Genomic DNA, 15,472 nt, shown 5'->3' with positions numbered 1-15,472 from the left:
TTATCCAAAACGCATGATATCCAACACAAAAAATGCACTTACAAAATTAGTGCCAATAAGTGAAAAATCACTCCACTCCACCTTGTGTCCACTTCTCACCTTCTGTCATCCTTAGTCTTACCCTCTTAAAAATTTAGAAAAGCAACCACAAAATCCACCTTCCTTCATGGTTGAGCTCCTAAATCCGTCCACGTTCGTATGAAAAATGTACCTCCGAAGGAATTACATATAGTGTCATATCTTCAAAACAGTATACATGCTCCCCTCACATCAAAAAATGTCTTCCCAGTGCTGGTGAACACACTGACCGCCACCTCATATCTCATGCACCTTATCAAATGATAAAGTCCACTTACCATTAAAAGGAGGGCTCCTCTCACTCCACAACGTATCCGATTCACAACATCATAACATGTGACAAAGTATACCCAAAATAGTGTAGTAGGCAATAACAGGGATATCTCTCTTTACCGATAAAATTGTGTTTACAAACAAACAAGGTGTCTCAGCATAAAGTCCAATGGAAAAACATTTTCCAAAATAGCCGCTCCGTAACTTCCGTTTTACGTCCAACGTCACGTCCTGACGCCTTTTGTCACTTCCGACTTCTTCTGAGGATGTGCACGTCGGAATCGCGCCCACTTAAATACCCCTGTATCCTATCTTCAAACTGCGACCCTCAAGGAGTCACAAAGTGTAAATGCAAGGAGATAATCACTGATTGCTGTGGATGCCATGGAGAGGAGCTTTCATGTGTTTCATCACTGAGATCCATCTGGCTGAGGATTATCTACTTGCATTAAGCTTTGTGACCCTTTGAGGGGATATCATGCAGTTTGGATAATGCAGTATATGTGATTTATATTTCTTTGAGGGTATTAAGTGGAGGAAGAGGAGTTTATCACTTGAGAAAGAAAGAAAGGAAAGAAAGAAAGAAAGAGGAAATTTCTAATAGAAGACATCAGCACTATTGGGTTTTCTTGACACGGAGACGCTGACTAAGAGTTGGACTATATGTAAACTTCATAGACTTCATAAATCTCCTTACTCCTGTCCACCAGATATCATGGTCATGTATATTTTATTTTATTTCATTTTATTTTATTATATTTTATCACTGGAGAATGTGTTTTACTCATTAGTTGGCCACAGCACCACTGGATTATTTATGTTCACTGAAGTATAGTTATTTCATTTAAGATGGCAGCAGTGGTCATTATTTGTTTATTATCACTTTAATGAGATTATTTAGACCTTTTATTTGAGTACGCATTCAGCGCAAGGGTTTTTGGTTGTGTTTGATGGTCACTCAATACCTAGATATCTCCAGTTTTTTACATCTTCTATATATACTATCTAACACCTTTTACAAAGGTCAGCCATGTGCAATACCATGGTCACCTCTAGTCTAGTCTCTACTTCAAAATAAATATTAAGCTACATTTCCTAGGAAGGAGATTATAGAAAAATGGTTTAAGAAGGAGGATGTCCAGGTGAGAGATATAATGGTGTGTGTGTGTGTGTGTGGGGGGGGGGGGGGGGATTGAGATCACTTAAGGATTTGGAAAAGGAAAGAGGAGAAATTTTCACTAAGATAGATGAGTGGAGGTATCACCAATTAAAACATTTTATTGGGAATCTTCCGAAACCTTTGAGATCTACAAAGGATTGGAATTTGTTTGAGAGGTTGTTGGAGTCACGGGGAGATGGGAAACACGGCACTGCTAAAATGTATAAGATTCTCACTGAACTAGACACAAACACAAAGCCAATGTATATAGTGAAATGGGAAAGAGATTTGGGGGTTGTGATAGAAGAGGATAAACAGAAGGAAATATATAGATTAATTCACGAGAATATAAGTATGCGGGAGGTGGAAATAAATTACAAGTGTTTGATAAGATGGCACATTACACCGATTGTTGAACATAAGATGAGTGGGGAGAACTCACCGGGGTGATGGCGGGGATGTGGAGAAATAGGCACGTCATATCACATATGGTGGAAGTGTCCAAAAATGCAAGTATTTTGGAAGACAATAGTTAATTTAATTGGGATGATTACTGAGATGAATATGGGATTGGATCCAGAGATTTGTCTATTACATAGCACAGCGTTATCAGTAAACAAATACAAGGAATCGGGTATATGGTATTATCTAAACGCAGCAAAAGGTTTGATACCCAAGTTTTGGCATAAGACAGAGGTGCCGAAGGAAGAGGATTGGGTAGATAGAGTGAACCAGATTTGTAGGATGGAGAAAGTGTATCATATGCAGGAAGACAAGATGGGGTTATACTATGTGAAATGGAAAAAATGGGAAAAATTTATACTGAAGGCGAAATATATGAAGCTTTAGGGTGTGATATGTGAAAGTGCCTCTTACTTTTGTAGGGTAGATGTGGAGAAATGCAGGGTGGGTAGTATGGGGGGGAGGGGGGGAGGGAAGGGAGGTTAGTCGGGGGGGGGGGATAGTTATAGAAAGGGATATAAATAATGGTTTTGTATGTCTTATGAGAAAACGATGGAATATGTATTTTATCTGGGAACTTAATAAATATTTAAATTAAAAAAAAAAAAAAAAAAAGCTACATTTCTTACAGGTTCTAGTTTTATGCCTTTAGTAGTTCTCAGTGACTAAAAGAGTGACAGTCTTTGGCTAAAACATATGCTTAATCCCACTGCAGATATTCATAGGTGTCTCCGAATTTCTCCATAGATTCAAGATATTGTCCGCATGGAGTCTCTGCTCACCATCCTCCGGGAGGAGAAGGTTGGAGATCAAGGGATGGATGTGGCAATCCTGCAAGCTTTGCTGAAAGGTCAGAGATTGATACCAGCAGGCAAAACATTTCTCTGAGGCTTGGTTACAGAGAAAATTTCCTCTTTCCATTAGATATTCTGCGGACACCGGACTTGCACATTAAAGTGTATCTTTTCCCAGTTTTTTTCCTTTCAGTTATTTATTTATTTATTTATTTATTTCAGGTACTTACAGTTGTGTTCAAAATAATAGCAATCAGACATCACTAACCGGATCAATCACTGTTTTTGGTAGAAATGATATTTCTACATGACAAATAATTTCCTAGCAGGTGTAGTAGAGTAATAGAAATCCAACTGACCCAACAGTCATGACATGCATGCTGCTGATTCTGTGTCATTGAATCACTCATTGAAAGGGGCATGTTCAAAATAATAGCCGTGTGGAGTTCTATTAGTGAGGTCAATCATTCTTTGAAAAACAGGTGGCAATTATTGCCCTTATTTAAGGAAGGAAGGCAGCAAATGTTGTACATGCTGGTTACAGTGCATTTCTCTCTGAAATTCTGAGGAAAATGGGTCGATCCAGATATTGTTCAGAAGAACAGCGTACCTTGATCAAAAAGTTGATTGGAGAGGGGAAAACATATAAAGAAGTGCAGAAAATGATAGGCTGCTCAGCTAAAATGATTGCAAATGCTTTAAAATGGCAACCAAAACCTGAAAGACTTGGAAGAAAGCGAAACACTACCATTGGAATGGATAGAAGAATAGCCAAAATGGCAAGGACTCAGCCAACAATCAGCTCCAGGAAGATGAAAGAAGGTGTAAAGTTCCCTATGAGTACTGTTACAATTAGAAGACGCCTATGTGAAGCCAAGCTATCTGCAAGAAGTCCCCGCAAAGTCCCACTGTTGAAAAAAAGACGTGCTGAAGAGGTTACAATTTGCCAAAGAGCACATTGACTGGCCTAAAGAGAAATGGCGCAACATTTTGTGGACTGATGAAAGTAAGATTGTTCTTTTTGGGTCTAGTGGCCGGAGACAGTTTGTCAGACGACCCCCAAACACTGAATTCAAGCCAAAGTACACTGTGAAGACAGTGAAGCATGGAGGTGTAAGCATCATGATATGGGGATGTTTCTCATACTACGGTGTTGGGCCTATTTATCGCATACCAGGGATCATGGATCAGTTTGAATACATCAGAATACTTGAAGAGGTCATGCTGCCTTATGCTGAAGAGGAAATGCCCTTGAAATGGGTGTTCCAACAAGACAACGACCCCAAACACACCAGTAAACGTGCAACATCTTGGTTCCAGACCAACAAGATGGACGTTATGGAGTGGCCAGCCCAATCCCCGGATCTTAATCCAATAGAAAACCTGTGGGGTGACATCAAAAATGCAGTTTCTGAGGCAAAACCAAGAAATAGAGAAGAACTGTGGAATGTAGTCCAAGTTGGTTGACTCCATGCAACACAGGTGTACAGCAGTTCTCAGAAACAGTGCGAAATATTAATTAAGCGATTCAAAGGAAAGCAAAATCTTCAAACATTTTTCAGTTTATATAGTGAATGTTTGAGTTTGTAAAGAAGAATACAAACACTGCTATTTTTTTGACCAGTCTAATATTCATTTTCTTAAATTTTTTTAGAGGAACACAAATTTGATATATTTTTCTTCATGTTTTGATTTGGAATAGAATGTGTCGTGTTCTCAATGCATTTGTGTGGATGGAAATAAAAGCTATTAGAAGGATTTTGAGCTTTATTCACTTTTTTCAACACACTGCTATTATTTTGAACACAACTGTATATAGTGCCATCAATTTTACGCAAAGTACCCCTAGGGGGACAACCAACTGGCTGGAAACCTTTTCCAGGGAGGTCATGAGATACTGATTCATTCCCTACCCAACCAGTGTTACTAGTTAAGGTGTAGAGAAGCTGGAAAATAAACAAAGTGACATAATAATGACCATTGATATCTGTCTTTCAGCCTCCCACAATGCTGATCCCAATAGCCAGGAGAACTGGGACCATCAGCTGAAGCTTGCCGTGTCCTGGAACTGGCCAGAGATTGCTGAGACTCAGATCTTCACTGAAGGCTGGACCTGGAAGGTCGTTTATTCTTTGTTGTCACTTAATCCCTGTTCATTGCCCTCTTTCCCTCATTTTGAATATGGTGACATATGTTGTGGTTTGTCAGCTCTGCATTATATTCTGATATGAGAGGTGTGAACCTATATTTTAACTTGGTTAGGTTGTACATTTAGTGTCAGGGATCTCCTCGATCCCTGCCGCGATGGTCCCGGCGCAGGCGCAGTGCACCGCCCTGTGCAGGGACACGGGCACTAGGTCCGAGCCGGCCGCGGCGTTCGAGTTCGCGCATGCGCAGTAGAAGCCGCGGCCGCCCGCTGGGCACCAATGGCAGCGCATGGCGGGATATTTAAATGGCCCTGAGCTGTCATTCAGTGCCTTCTGGTCTTCCCTGCATCCTGTGAACCTGTGAACCTGTACCTTTGTAAGTTTTGACCCGGATTGTACCTGACCTTGCTGCTTTCTCCTATTCTGACCCTTGCTTTGCCTGACCTCTCTCTTGAATGCCCCTGATTGGATTTGACCTGCTGTTGCTGACCTGGCGTGTGACCCGACCATTCTATGCCCTCTGCCTTGTACCTTGCTGTCCTCTCTGTTACCGACCCGGCCCGTCTGACCTTGCTCATCCATCCATCCATCCCTTGCAGTGGGGTCTTCTGACCTCCTCACATCAGACTCTTCCCCGTGGGAGCCCTTGGCGCATACCACTACCACTGACGGACGCACCCAGTAGCCACGACCTGGTCTCGGGGGGCTCCAAGTCCATCCCCACCATCAGGGGCCCTGGTGAACAAGCACCCTGGGACTTAGATTCCGTGCGCTGGGGACGCCTATTCAGTGGAGTGCTAGTGGTACCGCCAGGCGGTTCCTTACAGTACCAGAAGGCCATGACTGAGTCTAGAGGAGGGCCCTCGCCGCTTGAGGAGATCTGCAGGCACCTGTCTAATTTGACACAGGCCGTATCGGCCCTGCAGGATAGATGTCAGCAAATTGAAACCCAATTCCAGACCTGCACTATATCCGTTGCTGCCCCACAGGCCGCGGCCCCCGCACCCCCAGCCGTAGCAGCCCCTGTGCTGGTGTCTGGGGCATCCGCACCACTCCCGGCGGCCGAACCCTGAGTACCCTTACCGGAACGTTTCCACGGGGACCACACACGCTTCAGATCATTCCGCGAGTCCTGTCTTCTCTATTTTGAGTTACAACCCTGGACCTTCGTGATTGAATCCGTGAAGGTGGGGTTCGTCATCTCCCTCCTGCAGGGTGAACCCCAAGACTGGGCCCACCGATTACGGGGAAAAAATGACCCTCACCTTAGTTCGGTTGACAATTTTTTTGATGCAATGGCCATCCTTTATGATGACCCACAGCGGGCAGCTTCTGCTGAAGCTACTTTGTACACGCTCCGGCAAGGCCGCCGAGCGGCAGAGGAGTACGCGTCTGAGTTTAGGCGCTGGATGGGGGACACACGCTGGAACGAGTTCGCACTCCTGCATCAGTTCCGTATAGGCCTATCAGAAGGCCTGAAAGATGAGCTCGCCCGGGTGGAGGTACCTGAGACTTTAGAGGACTTAATAGCACTGACCATTAAAATTGACCGTAGACTGCGGGAACGCAGGTTTGAGAGGTCCGGCCAGGGTCATGGAAATCCCTGGGGGTCACTTCAAGGTCCCAGTCAAGCACCTAGGCCAAACATCCAGAACCGGCCACCTGGAGATATCCCTGAACCCATGCAACTCGGAATGGCACGGCCTAAACTATCCCCAGAGGAACATCAGCGCAGACGATCCCAGAACCTGTGCCTCTACTGTGGTGAAGCTGGTCATATGGTACGATCCTGCCCGCAGAAACTGAGTAAGTGCACCTCTTCTTCCTTATCCATTGGCAATGTTGGTCCATCCCAATACTTAGTGGTACCCCTTTCCTTTCAGCTTCCAGAAAGGACCGTGGAAGTATCGGCCATAATTGATTCGGGGGCATGCAGCTGCTTCTTGGACATTAATTTTGCTCACCAGCAGGGTATTCCTCTCCAATTTAAACAGAAGGGGTTTAATATTTATTTGGCCGACGGTTCCCGAATAAAATCGGGGGTAGTGAACCAGGAAACCCCCTCCATCACCACTGTCATTGCCGGCCAGCACCAGGAACTCCTCCGCCTGGATGCTATAGCTTCTCCCCTCTTCCCAGTCATTCTGGGGCTCCCATGGTTACGGGCCCATAACCCCCAGATTGACTGGGAGACTGGAGTAATCTCGTTCCCTTCCCCATACTGTCGGGTATACTGCCGCACTTCGGGCCCGGGGGTCCTGTGCTCTGAGGGGGAAGCTGAATTAAAACAAGTAATCCCTGCAGTCTACCATGAGTTTCTAGATGTGTTCAGCAAACGGGGAGCCGATACTCTACCCCCCCACCGCCCTTATGACTGTCCCGTTGACCTGTTACCCGGCTCAGAAATTCCTTTTGGGCGAATCTTCCCCCTTTCAGAGCTCGAATTGGGGGCCCTAAAGGAATATATCGAGGACAGCCTCCAGAAGGGGTTCATCCGCCCCTCCACTTCACCGGCGGGGGCGGGCATTTTCTTTGTTGAAAAGAAAGACAAAACCTTAAGGCCGTGTATCGATTACAGGGAATTGAACAGGGTCACGATAAAGAACCGTTACCCACTGCCGTTAGTACCAGAGTTGTTCCAAAGTTTAAAGACAGCAGTGGTTTTTACCAAGCTGGATCTGAGGGGGGCGTACAACTTGATTCGCATAAGGGAGGGGGACGAGTGGAAGACGGCCTTCCGCACCCGCTTCGGCCATTTTGAATATCTGGTCATGCCGTTCGGGCTGTGTAATGCTCCGGCCACGTTTCAACACTTTGTGAATGATATTTTTAGGGACTTTCTGGATGTCTTTGTTATCGTTTATTTAGACGACATTCTGATTTTCTCCCCGTCTTTGGGGGAACACAGAATACATGTAGCAAAGGTATTGGGGCGATTGCGGCAGCATGGGTTGTACGCCAAGGCAGAGAAATGTTGTTCTGAACAATCCAGCATTGCCTTCTTGGGCCTGATTATCTCCACCGCGGGGGTCGCGATGGATCCCCAGAAAGTCGCTGCAATACTGGATTGGCCTGAACCCACAGACAGGAAAGGCGTCCAACGATTCATCGGCTTTGCAAATTTTTACCGGAAGTTCATCAAGAACTTCTCGGGTCTGGTCTCCCCCATTACTCAGCTAACCAAGCTGGGAACCTGGTTCAGATGGACACCAGAGGCGCAGGAAGCTTTTGAAGCCTTGAAGAAGCTGTTCACCTCGGCACCCATTTTGGGTCACCCAGACGCCGCCCTGCCCTATATCTTGGAAGTAGATGCATTGGAGAATGCGGTAGGTTCCATCCTCTCCCAGCGGAAAGGCACCAAGGAACTGCTCCATCCTGTAGCATTCTTCTCACGGAAGCTTACCCCAGCGGAGAAGAATTATGATATCGGTGATCGAGAGCTACTAGCGATCAAAACGGCGTTAGAGGAATGGAGGTACCTGCTGGAAGGTGCGGTGCACCCCATCTTAATATTTACTGACCACAAGAACTTAGAATATCTGAGAACCGCCAAGCGTCTTCGCCCGCGACAGGCGAGATGGGCACTATTCTTTTCAAGATTCAACTTCCACATTACGTACCGGCCTGGATCAAAGAACACTAAACTGGATGCGTTATCACGGATGTACGAGGACGCCAAGGAGATCCCAGTACCCGACACCATCCTGTCCTCGGGTAACTTCTTGGCCCTTCAGTCGGACCTTCGTTCCAAGCTAATGGAGGCATCCACAACCTTCTCTACCCCAGGCGGAGGGCCGCTCCAGAACAAGGGGGGACTCCTATGGAGGGAAGATCGAATTGTGGTGCCGGAGGAAGCCCGAACCCTGGTCTTGGGGCATTGCCATGATCACCCGATGGCGGGGCACTTTGGCCCAGAAAAGACCCTGGAACTTCTCCGACGCTCATTCTGGTGGCCAGACATGGCTAAAGATTGTAAGGGCTATGTAAGGTCCTGTATCACCTGCCAGAAGAACAAGCCAGCAAGAAACAAAGTTTGGGGTCTGCTGCGACCCTTACCTATTCCTGAACGGCCTTGGCAAAAGATCTCATTAGATTTTATAGTCGAGCTTCCGCCATCCCTAGACCACACGGCAATCCTGGTGGTCGTGGACCGCTTGTCCAAGATGGCCCACTTCATCCCGTTGAAGAAAACCCCCCCGGCGGCCGAGACCGCGCGTTGTCTTCATTCGTGAGGTAGTAAGGCTGCATGGGGTCCCCGAAGATATTGTCTCGGACCGGGGGGTCCAGTTCACGTCAAGATTTTGGAGAGCACTGTGCAAAGCCCTGGACATCAAATTGTCTCTCTCCTCTGCGTTCCACCCTCAAACTAACGGTCAAACCGAAAGGACCAATCAGACCCTAGAGCAATACTTAAGATGCTATACTTCATTTACTCAAGATGACTGGATGCCACTTCTACCTCTAGTGGAATTTGCGTACAACAACGCCCGCCACTCAGCGACGGGACAGTCCCCGTTCTTTGCCCACTATGGCTTTCACCCAGTCTTCCTCCTGGATTTGGTCTCGGAATGCCCAGTACCAGCAACGCAAGATGTGGTAACGTTTTTCTCCGCGAACAATAAGAAGCTTCAAGAGGCCATCAGTCGGGCCCAGGAAGACTACAGGAAAGCATTCAACAGGAAACGGAGAGGAGATCTGGTGTTGCGGCCTGGGGAGAAGGTTTGGCTAGCAACGTCCAATTTAAAGATGCTTTGCCCGTCAAAGAAATTGGGAACCAAATTTATAGGCCCCTTCTGCATTAAACGGATGGTTAACGAAGTGGCCTACGAACTCGTCCTCCCTGACACGCTCAAGATCCACCCAGTCTTCCATGTGTCCCTGCTGAAGCCAGTGGTCCCAGATGCCTTCCCTGACCGGGAATCTAGACCCCCGGAAGCCATAACGGTCGAGGGTGAAGAAGAAGGTTGAAACAATCCTGAAGTGTCGAAGGAGGGGAGGCCAGACCCAATTTCTTATCAAATGGAAGGGCTATGGCCCTGAGGACAATTCTTGGGAACCAGCCCATAATGTCCATGCACCCAGACTTGTCCGGAGGTTTTTTCGCGATCACCCGTGGTGGAGAGATCGGGTGGGCATCCGGAGGCTGCCCGTAGGGGAGGGGCAATGTCAGGAATCTCCTCGATCCCTGCCGCGATGGTCCCGGCGCAGGCGCAGTGCACCGCCCTGTGCAGGGACACGGGCACTAGGTCCGGGCCGGCCGCGGCGTTCGAGTTCGCGCATGCGCAGTAGAAGCCGCGGCCGCCCGCTGGGCACCAATGGCAGCGCAGGGCGGGATATTTAAATGGCCCTGAGCTGTCATTCAGTGCCTTCTGGTCTTCCCTGCATCCTGTGAACCTGTGAACCTGTACCTTTGTAAGTTTTGACCCGGATTGTACCTGACCTTGCTGCTTTCTCCTATTCTGACCCTTGCTTTGCCTGACCTCTCTCTTGAATGCCCCTGATTGGATTTGACCTGCTGTTGCTGACCTGGCGTGTGACCCGACCATTCTATGCCCGCTGCCTTGTACCTTGCCGTCCTCTCTGTTACCGACCCAGCCCGTCTGACCTTGCTCATCCATCCATCCATCCCTTGCAGTGGGGTCTTCTGACCTCCTCACATCAGACTCTTCCCCGTGGGAGCCCTTGGCGCATACCACTACCACTGACGGACACACCCAGTAGCCACGACCTGGTCTCGGGGGGCTCCAAGTCCATCCCCACCATCAGGGGCCCTGGTGAACAAGCACCCTGGGACTTAGATTCCGTGCGCTGGGGACGTCTATTCAGTGGAGTGCTAGTGGTACCGCCAGGCGGTCCCTTACATTTAGTATGCTGCAAAAGAATCTGTGAAGCAGGGGCGGACTGACCGAGGGCCCAGAGTCAGTAAAGGGTCCCATGAGATGCCCCTACTACCTTTCATAGGTTTTTTTGGGTGTGGTTTGAATGTGGGTGAGGACACAGGGGCCCCATGATCCCCTATTGCCCGGGGGCCCCATGAGTTGTCAGTACGCCCCTGCTGTGAAGTATTGCTGTCTTATTTGCTGGTGTTCATTTTTCAATTTAAAGCTTCTTCTTGCTTGTCTTCTAGCCATCTGATCTGTATCCCAGCTTGACACTGTCACTTATTGAAGACAAACCGTCATTTGTGCGCCTGTTCCTGGAGCGTGGAGTCAGTCTGGCGGAGTACCTCACCAGGGACACTCTCACCTACTTGTACAACAATACAGAACCATCCAGTTTGATTCACAGCAAACTTGTGAGACAAGCCACATCAAAGAGATCAAAGGAAGTATCTAAAATAGAACTTCATCATGTCTCCCATGTCCTACAGGATCTTCTGGGAGATTTAACAGAACCCTTGTACCCAGAAGCCAAGCATACACAGAGTCTGCCAGAAGTCAACATCAAGGTGAGCAATGTGGTCTTTCCCACATGGAAGAAAAATATATTTGAAATATATGTTAACCGTCTCCCGCCCACCATATAAGGAAATGACGGGCGCAAGGTGGTTCTCTCGTTCTGGGAGGACGTCATATGACATCCTCTCATTCTAAGTGCGCATGCGCGGCTCCAGGGGCGCACAGCGCGGCGATTGGTGGTGCGCTGTGTCCCTCAGACACAACGGATCACCTATCAATGGAAAGAGCCGAAGATGTCGCCTCGGTCATGTGATCAGCTGTGTCCAATCACAGCTGATCGCATCTAAATAGGGAAATTACAGTTATCAGCATTTCTCTGCTCATGAGCTGTCACTCTGACAGCTAGAGAGAAGAGGAGAGCCGGTAATTGGCATCCTTCAGAGGGGACATGTACACTGATCATTAGGGCACTGATGATCGGTGTTCCCTGATGATCAGTGTAGCCCCAGCAGTGCCACCTGTCATCAATGCCACTTGCCAGTGCCTACCAGTGCACATCAATGCCACATATCAGTGCCCACCTGAGCTGCCTTTCAGTGTTACCTATCAGTGCTAGTCAGAGCCACCTATCAATGCCAGTCAGTGCCACCTATCAGGAATGGCAGATATGGAACAGTTAGTAAGGTGGATGAGTCTGGCAGCAGCATTCATGATAGACTGAAGAGGGGATAGCCTGCGATGAGGTCGGCCAATGAGGAGGGAGTTACAATAGTCAAGGCGAGATACAGTATAACAAGGCAGTGAATAAGTTGCTTAGTGGTTTCCGAGGTTAAGAACGGGCGTATCTTGGAGATGTTGTGGAGGTGAAGTCTACAAGATTTGGACAGTGATTGGATTTGGGACTGAAAGGACAGATGGGAGTCTAGGATTACACCTAGTACCCTGGCATGAGGGGAGGGACTGATGATTGTGTTATTGATCTTGATGGAGAAGTCAGGGGAGGGGGCATGGGCTGGGGGGAATACTAAGAGCTCAGTTTGGAAAGATTGAGTTTGAGGAAGTGGAGGGACATCCATGCCGATATGTCGCTTAGTAGGTTAGTAATGCGAGAGGAGACTAAAGGGGTAAGGTGAGGAGGAGACTGAAGGGGTGAGATGAGGAGGAGACTGAAGGGGTAAGGTGAGGAGTAGACTGAAGGGGTGAGGTGAGGAGTAGACTGAAGGGGTGAGGTGAGGAGTAGACTGAAGGGGTGAGGTGAGGAGGAGACTGAAGGGTCGAGGTGAGGAGGAGACTGAAGGGGTGAGGTGAGGAGGAGACTGAAGGGGTGAGGTGAGGGGTAGATAGATAGATTTGTGTGTCATCAGCATAGAGATGGTACTTAAAGCCATGAAAACTCTCCATTTCTTGTATCCATTTGTTGTATTCCTCTCAAACTTGTCTAACTTTTGTTTCTCTGTAGCTTTAGGTTCTGAAACAGGCCATCCATCATGAAGGTGGTACAAACATCCAACTGGCAGAGTTAGAATCTTTAATTTGTGTATTATCTTTTGCCATTTTCTCTGTTTCATCTCCTCCTAATATTCTTACCCCTTACTTCTTAAGATTGGTTGGAGTTGATTGGATGAAAGTAAATAGAACAGGAAGGTGACATGATATTGACCACTTTTGTTGAGTGCTAGAAGTAACTTATGACAATCTTTACTCTTGATGACCTGCAATGGTGTAAAAAAGGAAAAGAGCAACGATACGAGTCTGATATGAATTTTGTATCCTCAGGTGACTGCGAAAGTAGGAACTATGAAACCCAAAAATGAGCAGCAGTTGGACCACCCTGTGAGGGATCTTCTCATCTGGTGCATCGTGCAGAACCGAGCAGAGATGGCAGACATTTTCTGGAATCTGGTAGAGAAATGCTGTTCCCTCTTAGCCAATCATTGCCCTCTTTTCCCGAATTGCTGTTGTTTTGTACCTATCCTCAGTTATCAGAAAATTACAAAGAGCCTTAAAGTTGAACTAGGAATACTGAGGGCTTTGACACTCAAGAAAAACATAACTGTCCATCGACAAAAATGATTTTGTTGTGTCCTTAAACTGTTGTCCTGTCCATAATTCCTATAGCACTGATGTGGGTGATGTGACTGTAGGCCGGGGTTTTTGTGTTCTATACAGAGAGCCAAATTCGAAATATAAACATAATACTGAATATTGCTGACTTCCTATGTGTATTAGTGTTAGAATATAGCCTTCTTCTAAAATTCGAATTTCGGGGAGAAACTTCTCTCACAATCAATACTACCGCACACATGGGAAAAGACTTTTAACATCACCCATAAAGCATCCCGATGTAGCTCCCACTGGGAATCGTACAAGAAAATCTTGCACCAATGGTACCTAACTGCAGTTAAACTTTCTTTATATTACCCTCAACGCTCATCCACTTTCTGGAGACAATGCAGAGAAACAGGATCAACTCTCCATATACTTTGGACATGTACAGTCGTGTTCAAAATAATAGCAGTGTGTTGAAAAAAGTGAATAAAGCTGAAAATCCTTCTAATAGCTTTTATTTCCATCCACACAAATGCATTGGGAACACTACACATTCTATTCCAAATCAAAACATGAAGAAAGATATATCAAATTTGTGTTGTTCCTCTAAAAAAATTGAAGAAAAGTGAATATTAGACTGTTCAAAAAAATAGCAGTGTTAGTATTCTTCTTTACAAACTCAAACATTCACTATATAAACTGAAAAATGTTTTAAGATTTTGCTTTCCTTTGAATGACTTCATAAATATTTGGTTGTAGTCGCACTGTTTCTGAGAACTGCTGTACATCTGTGTTGCATGGAGTCACCCAACTTCTGGCCCCTGTGATCAGGTATTCCAGCCCAGGATGACTGGACTACATTCCACAGTTCTTCTCTATTTCTTGGTTTTGCCTCAGAAACGGCATTTTTGATGTCACCCCACAAGTTTTCTATTGGATTAAGATCCGGGGATTGGGCTGGCCACTCCATAACGTCCATCTTGTTGGTCTGGAACCAAGATGTTGCATGTTTACTGGTGTGTTTGGGGTTGTTGTCTTGTTGGAACACCCATTTCAAGGGCATTTCCTCTTCAGCATAAGGCAGCATGACCTCTTCAAGTATTCTGATGTATTCAAACTGATCCATGATCCCTGGTATGCGATAAATAGGCCCAACACCATAGTATGAGAAACATCCCCATATCATGATGCTTGCACCACCATGCTTCACTGTCTTCACAGTGTACTGTGGCTTGAATTCAGTGTTTGGGGGTCGTCTGACAAACTGTCTCCAGCCACTAGACCCAAAAAGAACAATATTACTGTCATCAGTCCGCAAAATGTTGCGCCATTTCTCTTTAGGCCAGTCAATGTTCTCTTTGGCAAATTGTAACCTCTTCAGCACACGTCTTTTTTCCAACAGTGGGACTTTGCGGGGGCTTCTTGCAGATAGCTTGGCTTCACATAGGCGTCTTCTAATTGTAACAGTACTCACAGGGAACTTTACACCTTCTTTCATCTTCCTGGAGCTGATTGTTGGCTGAGTCCTTGCCATTTTGGCTATTCTTCTATCCATTCGAATGGTAGTTTTTCGCTTTCTTCCACGTCTTTCAGGTTTTGGTTGCCATTTTAAAGCATTTGCAATCATTTTAGCTGAGCAGCCTATCATTTTCTGCACTTCTTTATATGTTTTCCCCTCTGCAATCAACTTTTTAATCAAGGTACGCTGTTCTTCTGAACAATGTCTGGAACGACCCATTTTCCTCAGAATTTCAGAGAGAAATGCACTGTAACCAGCATGTACAACATTTGCTGCCTTCCTTCCTTAAATAAGGGCAATAATTGCCACCTGTTTTTCAAAGAATGATTGACCTCACTAATAGAACTCCACACTGCTATTATTTTGAACACGCCCCTTTCAATTAGTGATTCAATTACACAGAATCAGCAGCATGCATGTCATGACTGTTGGGTCTGTTGGATTTCTATTACTCTACTACACCTGCTAGTAAATTATTTGCCATGTAGAAGTATCATTTCTACCAAAAACAGTGATTGATCAGGTTAGTGATGTCTGACTGCTATTATTTTGAACACAACTGTAAATCCCTCAGATCTTATTGGAACAGTGTT

The 15,472-nt window shown here is 46.3% G+C and overlaps 1 protein-coding gene across 4 annotated transcripts in view; it reads left to right on the top strand.

Moving 5' to 3' along the window:
• Positions 1–15,472, top strand: part of LOC149467463 (transient receptor potential cation channel subfamily M member 2-like) — a 249,266-nt gene that overhangs the window by 93,767 nt on the left and 140,027 nt on the right. For all 4 annotated transcript variants that reach the window (XR_016311927.1, XM_089671622.1, XM_089671619.1 and 1 more), the window contains exons 10-13: positions 2,720–2,822; positions 4,765–4,886; positions 11,041–11,361; positions 13,088–13,213. Coding sequence is in view for 3 of the 4 variants with exons in the window: in XM_089671622.1 (XP_089527748.1) it covers positions 2,720–2,822; positions 4,765–4,886; positions 11,041–11,361; positions 13,088–13,213 (672 nt within the window). In the remaining variant the exon portion in view is untranslated. The remainder of the gene's footprint in view (positions 1–2,719; positions 2,823–4,764; positions 4,887–11,040; positions 11,362–13,087; positions 13,214–15,472) is intronic.

This window comes from Staurois parvus, unplaced genomic scaffold (assembly GCF_062004578.1).
Source record: "Staurois parvus isolate SC_StPar_1 unplaced genomic scaffold, SC_StPar_1.0 ptg000109l, whole genome shotgun sequence".
In the NCBI taxonomy this organism is placed as follows: domain Eukaryota; kingdom Metazoa; phylum Chordata; class Amphibia; order Anura; family Ranidae; genus Staurois; species Staurois parvus.
The sequence above is the reverse complement of the archived record's forward strand: the minus strand, read 5'-3'. Positions and strand labels throughout refer to the sequence as shown.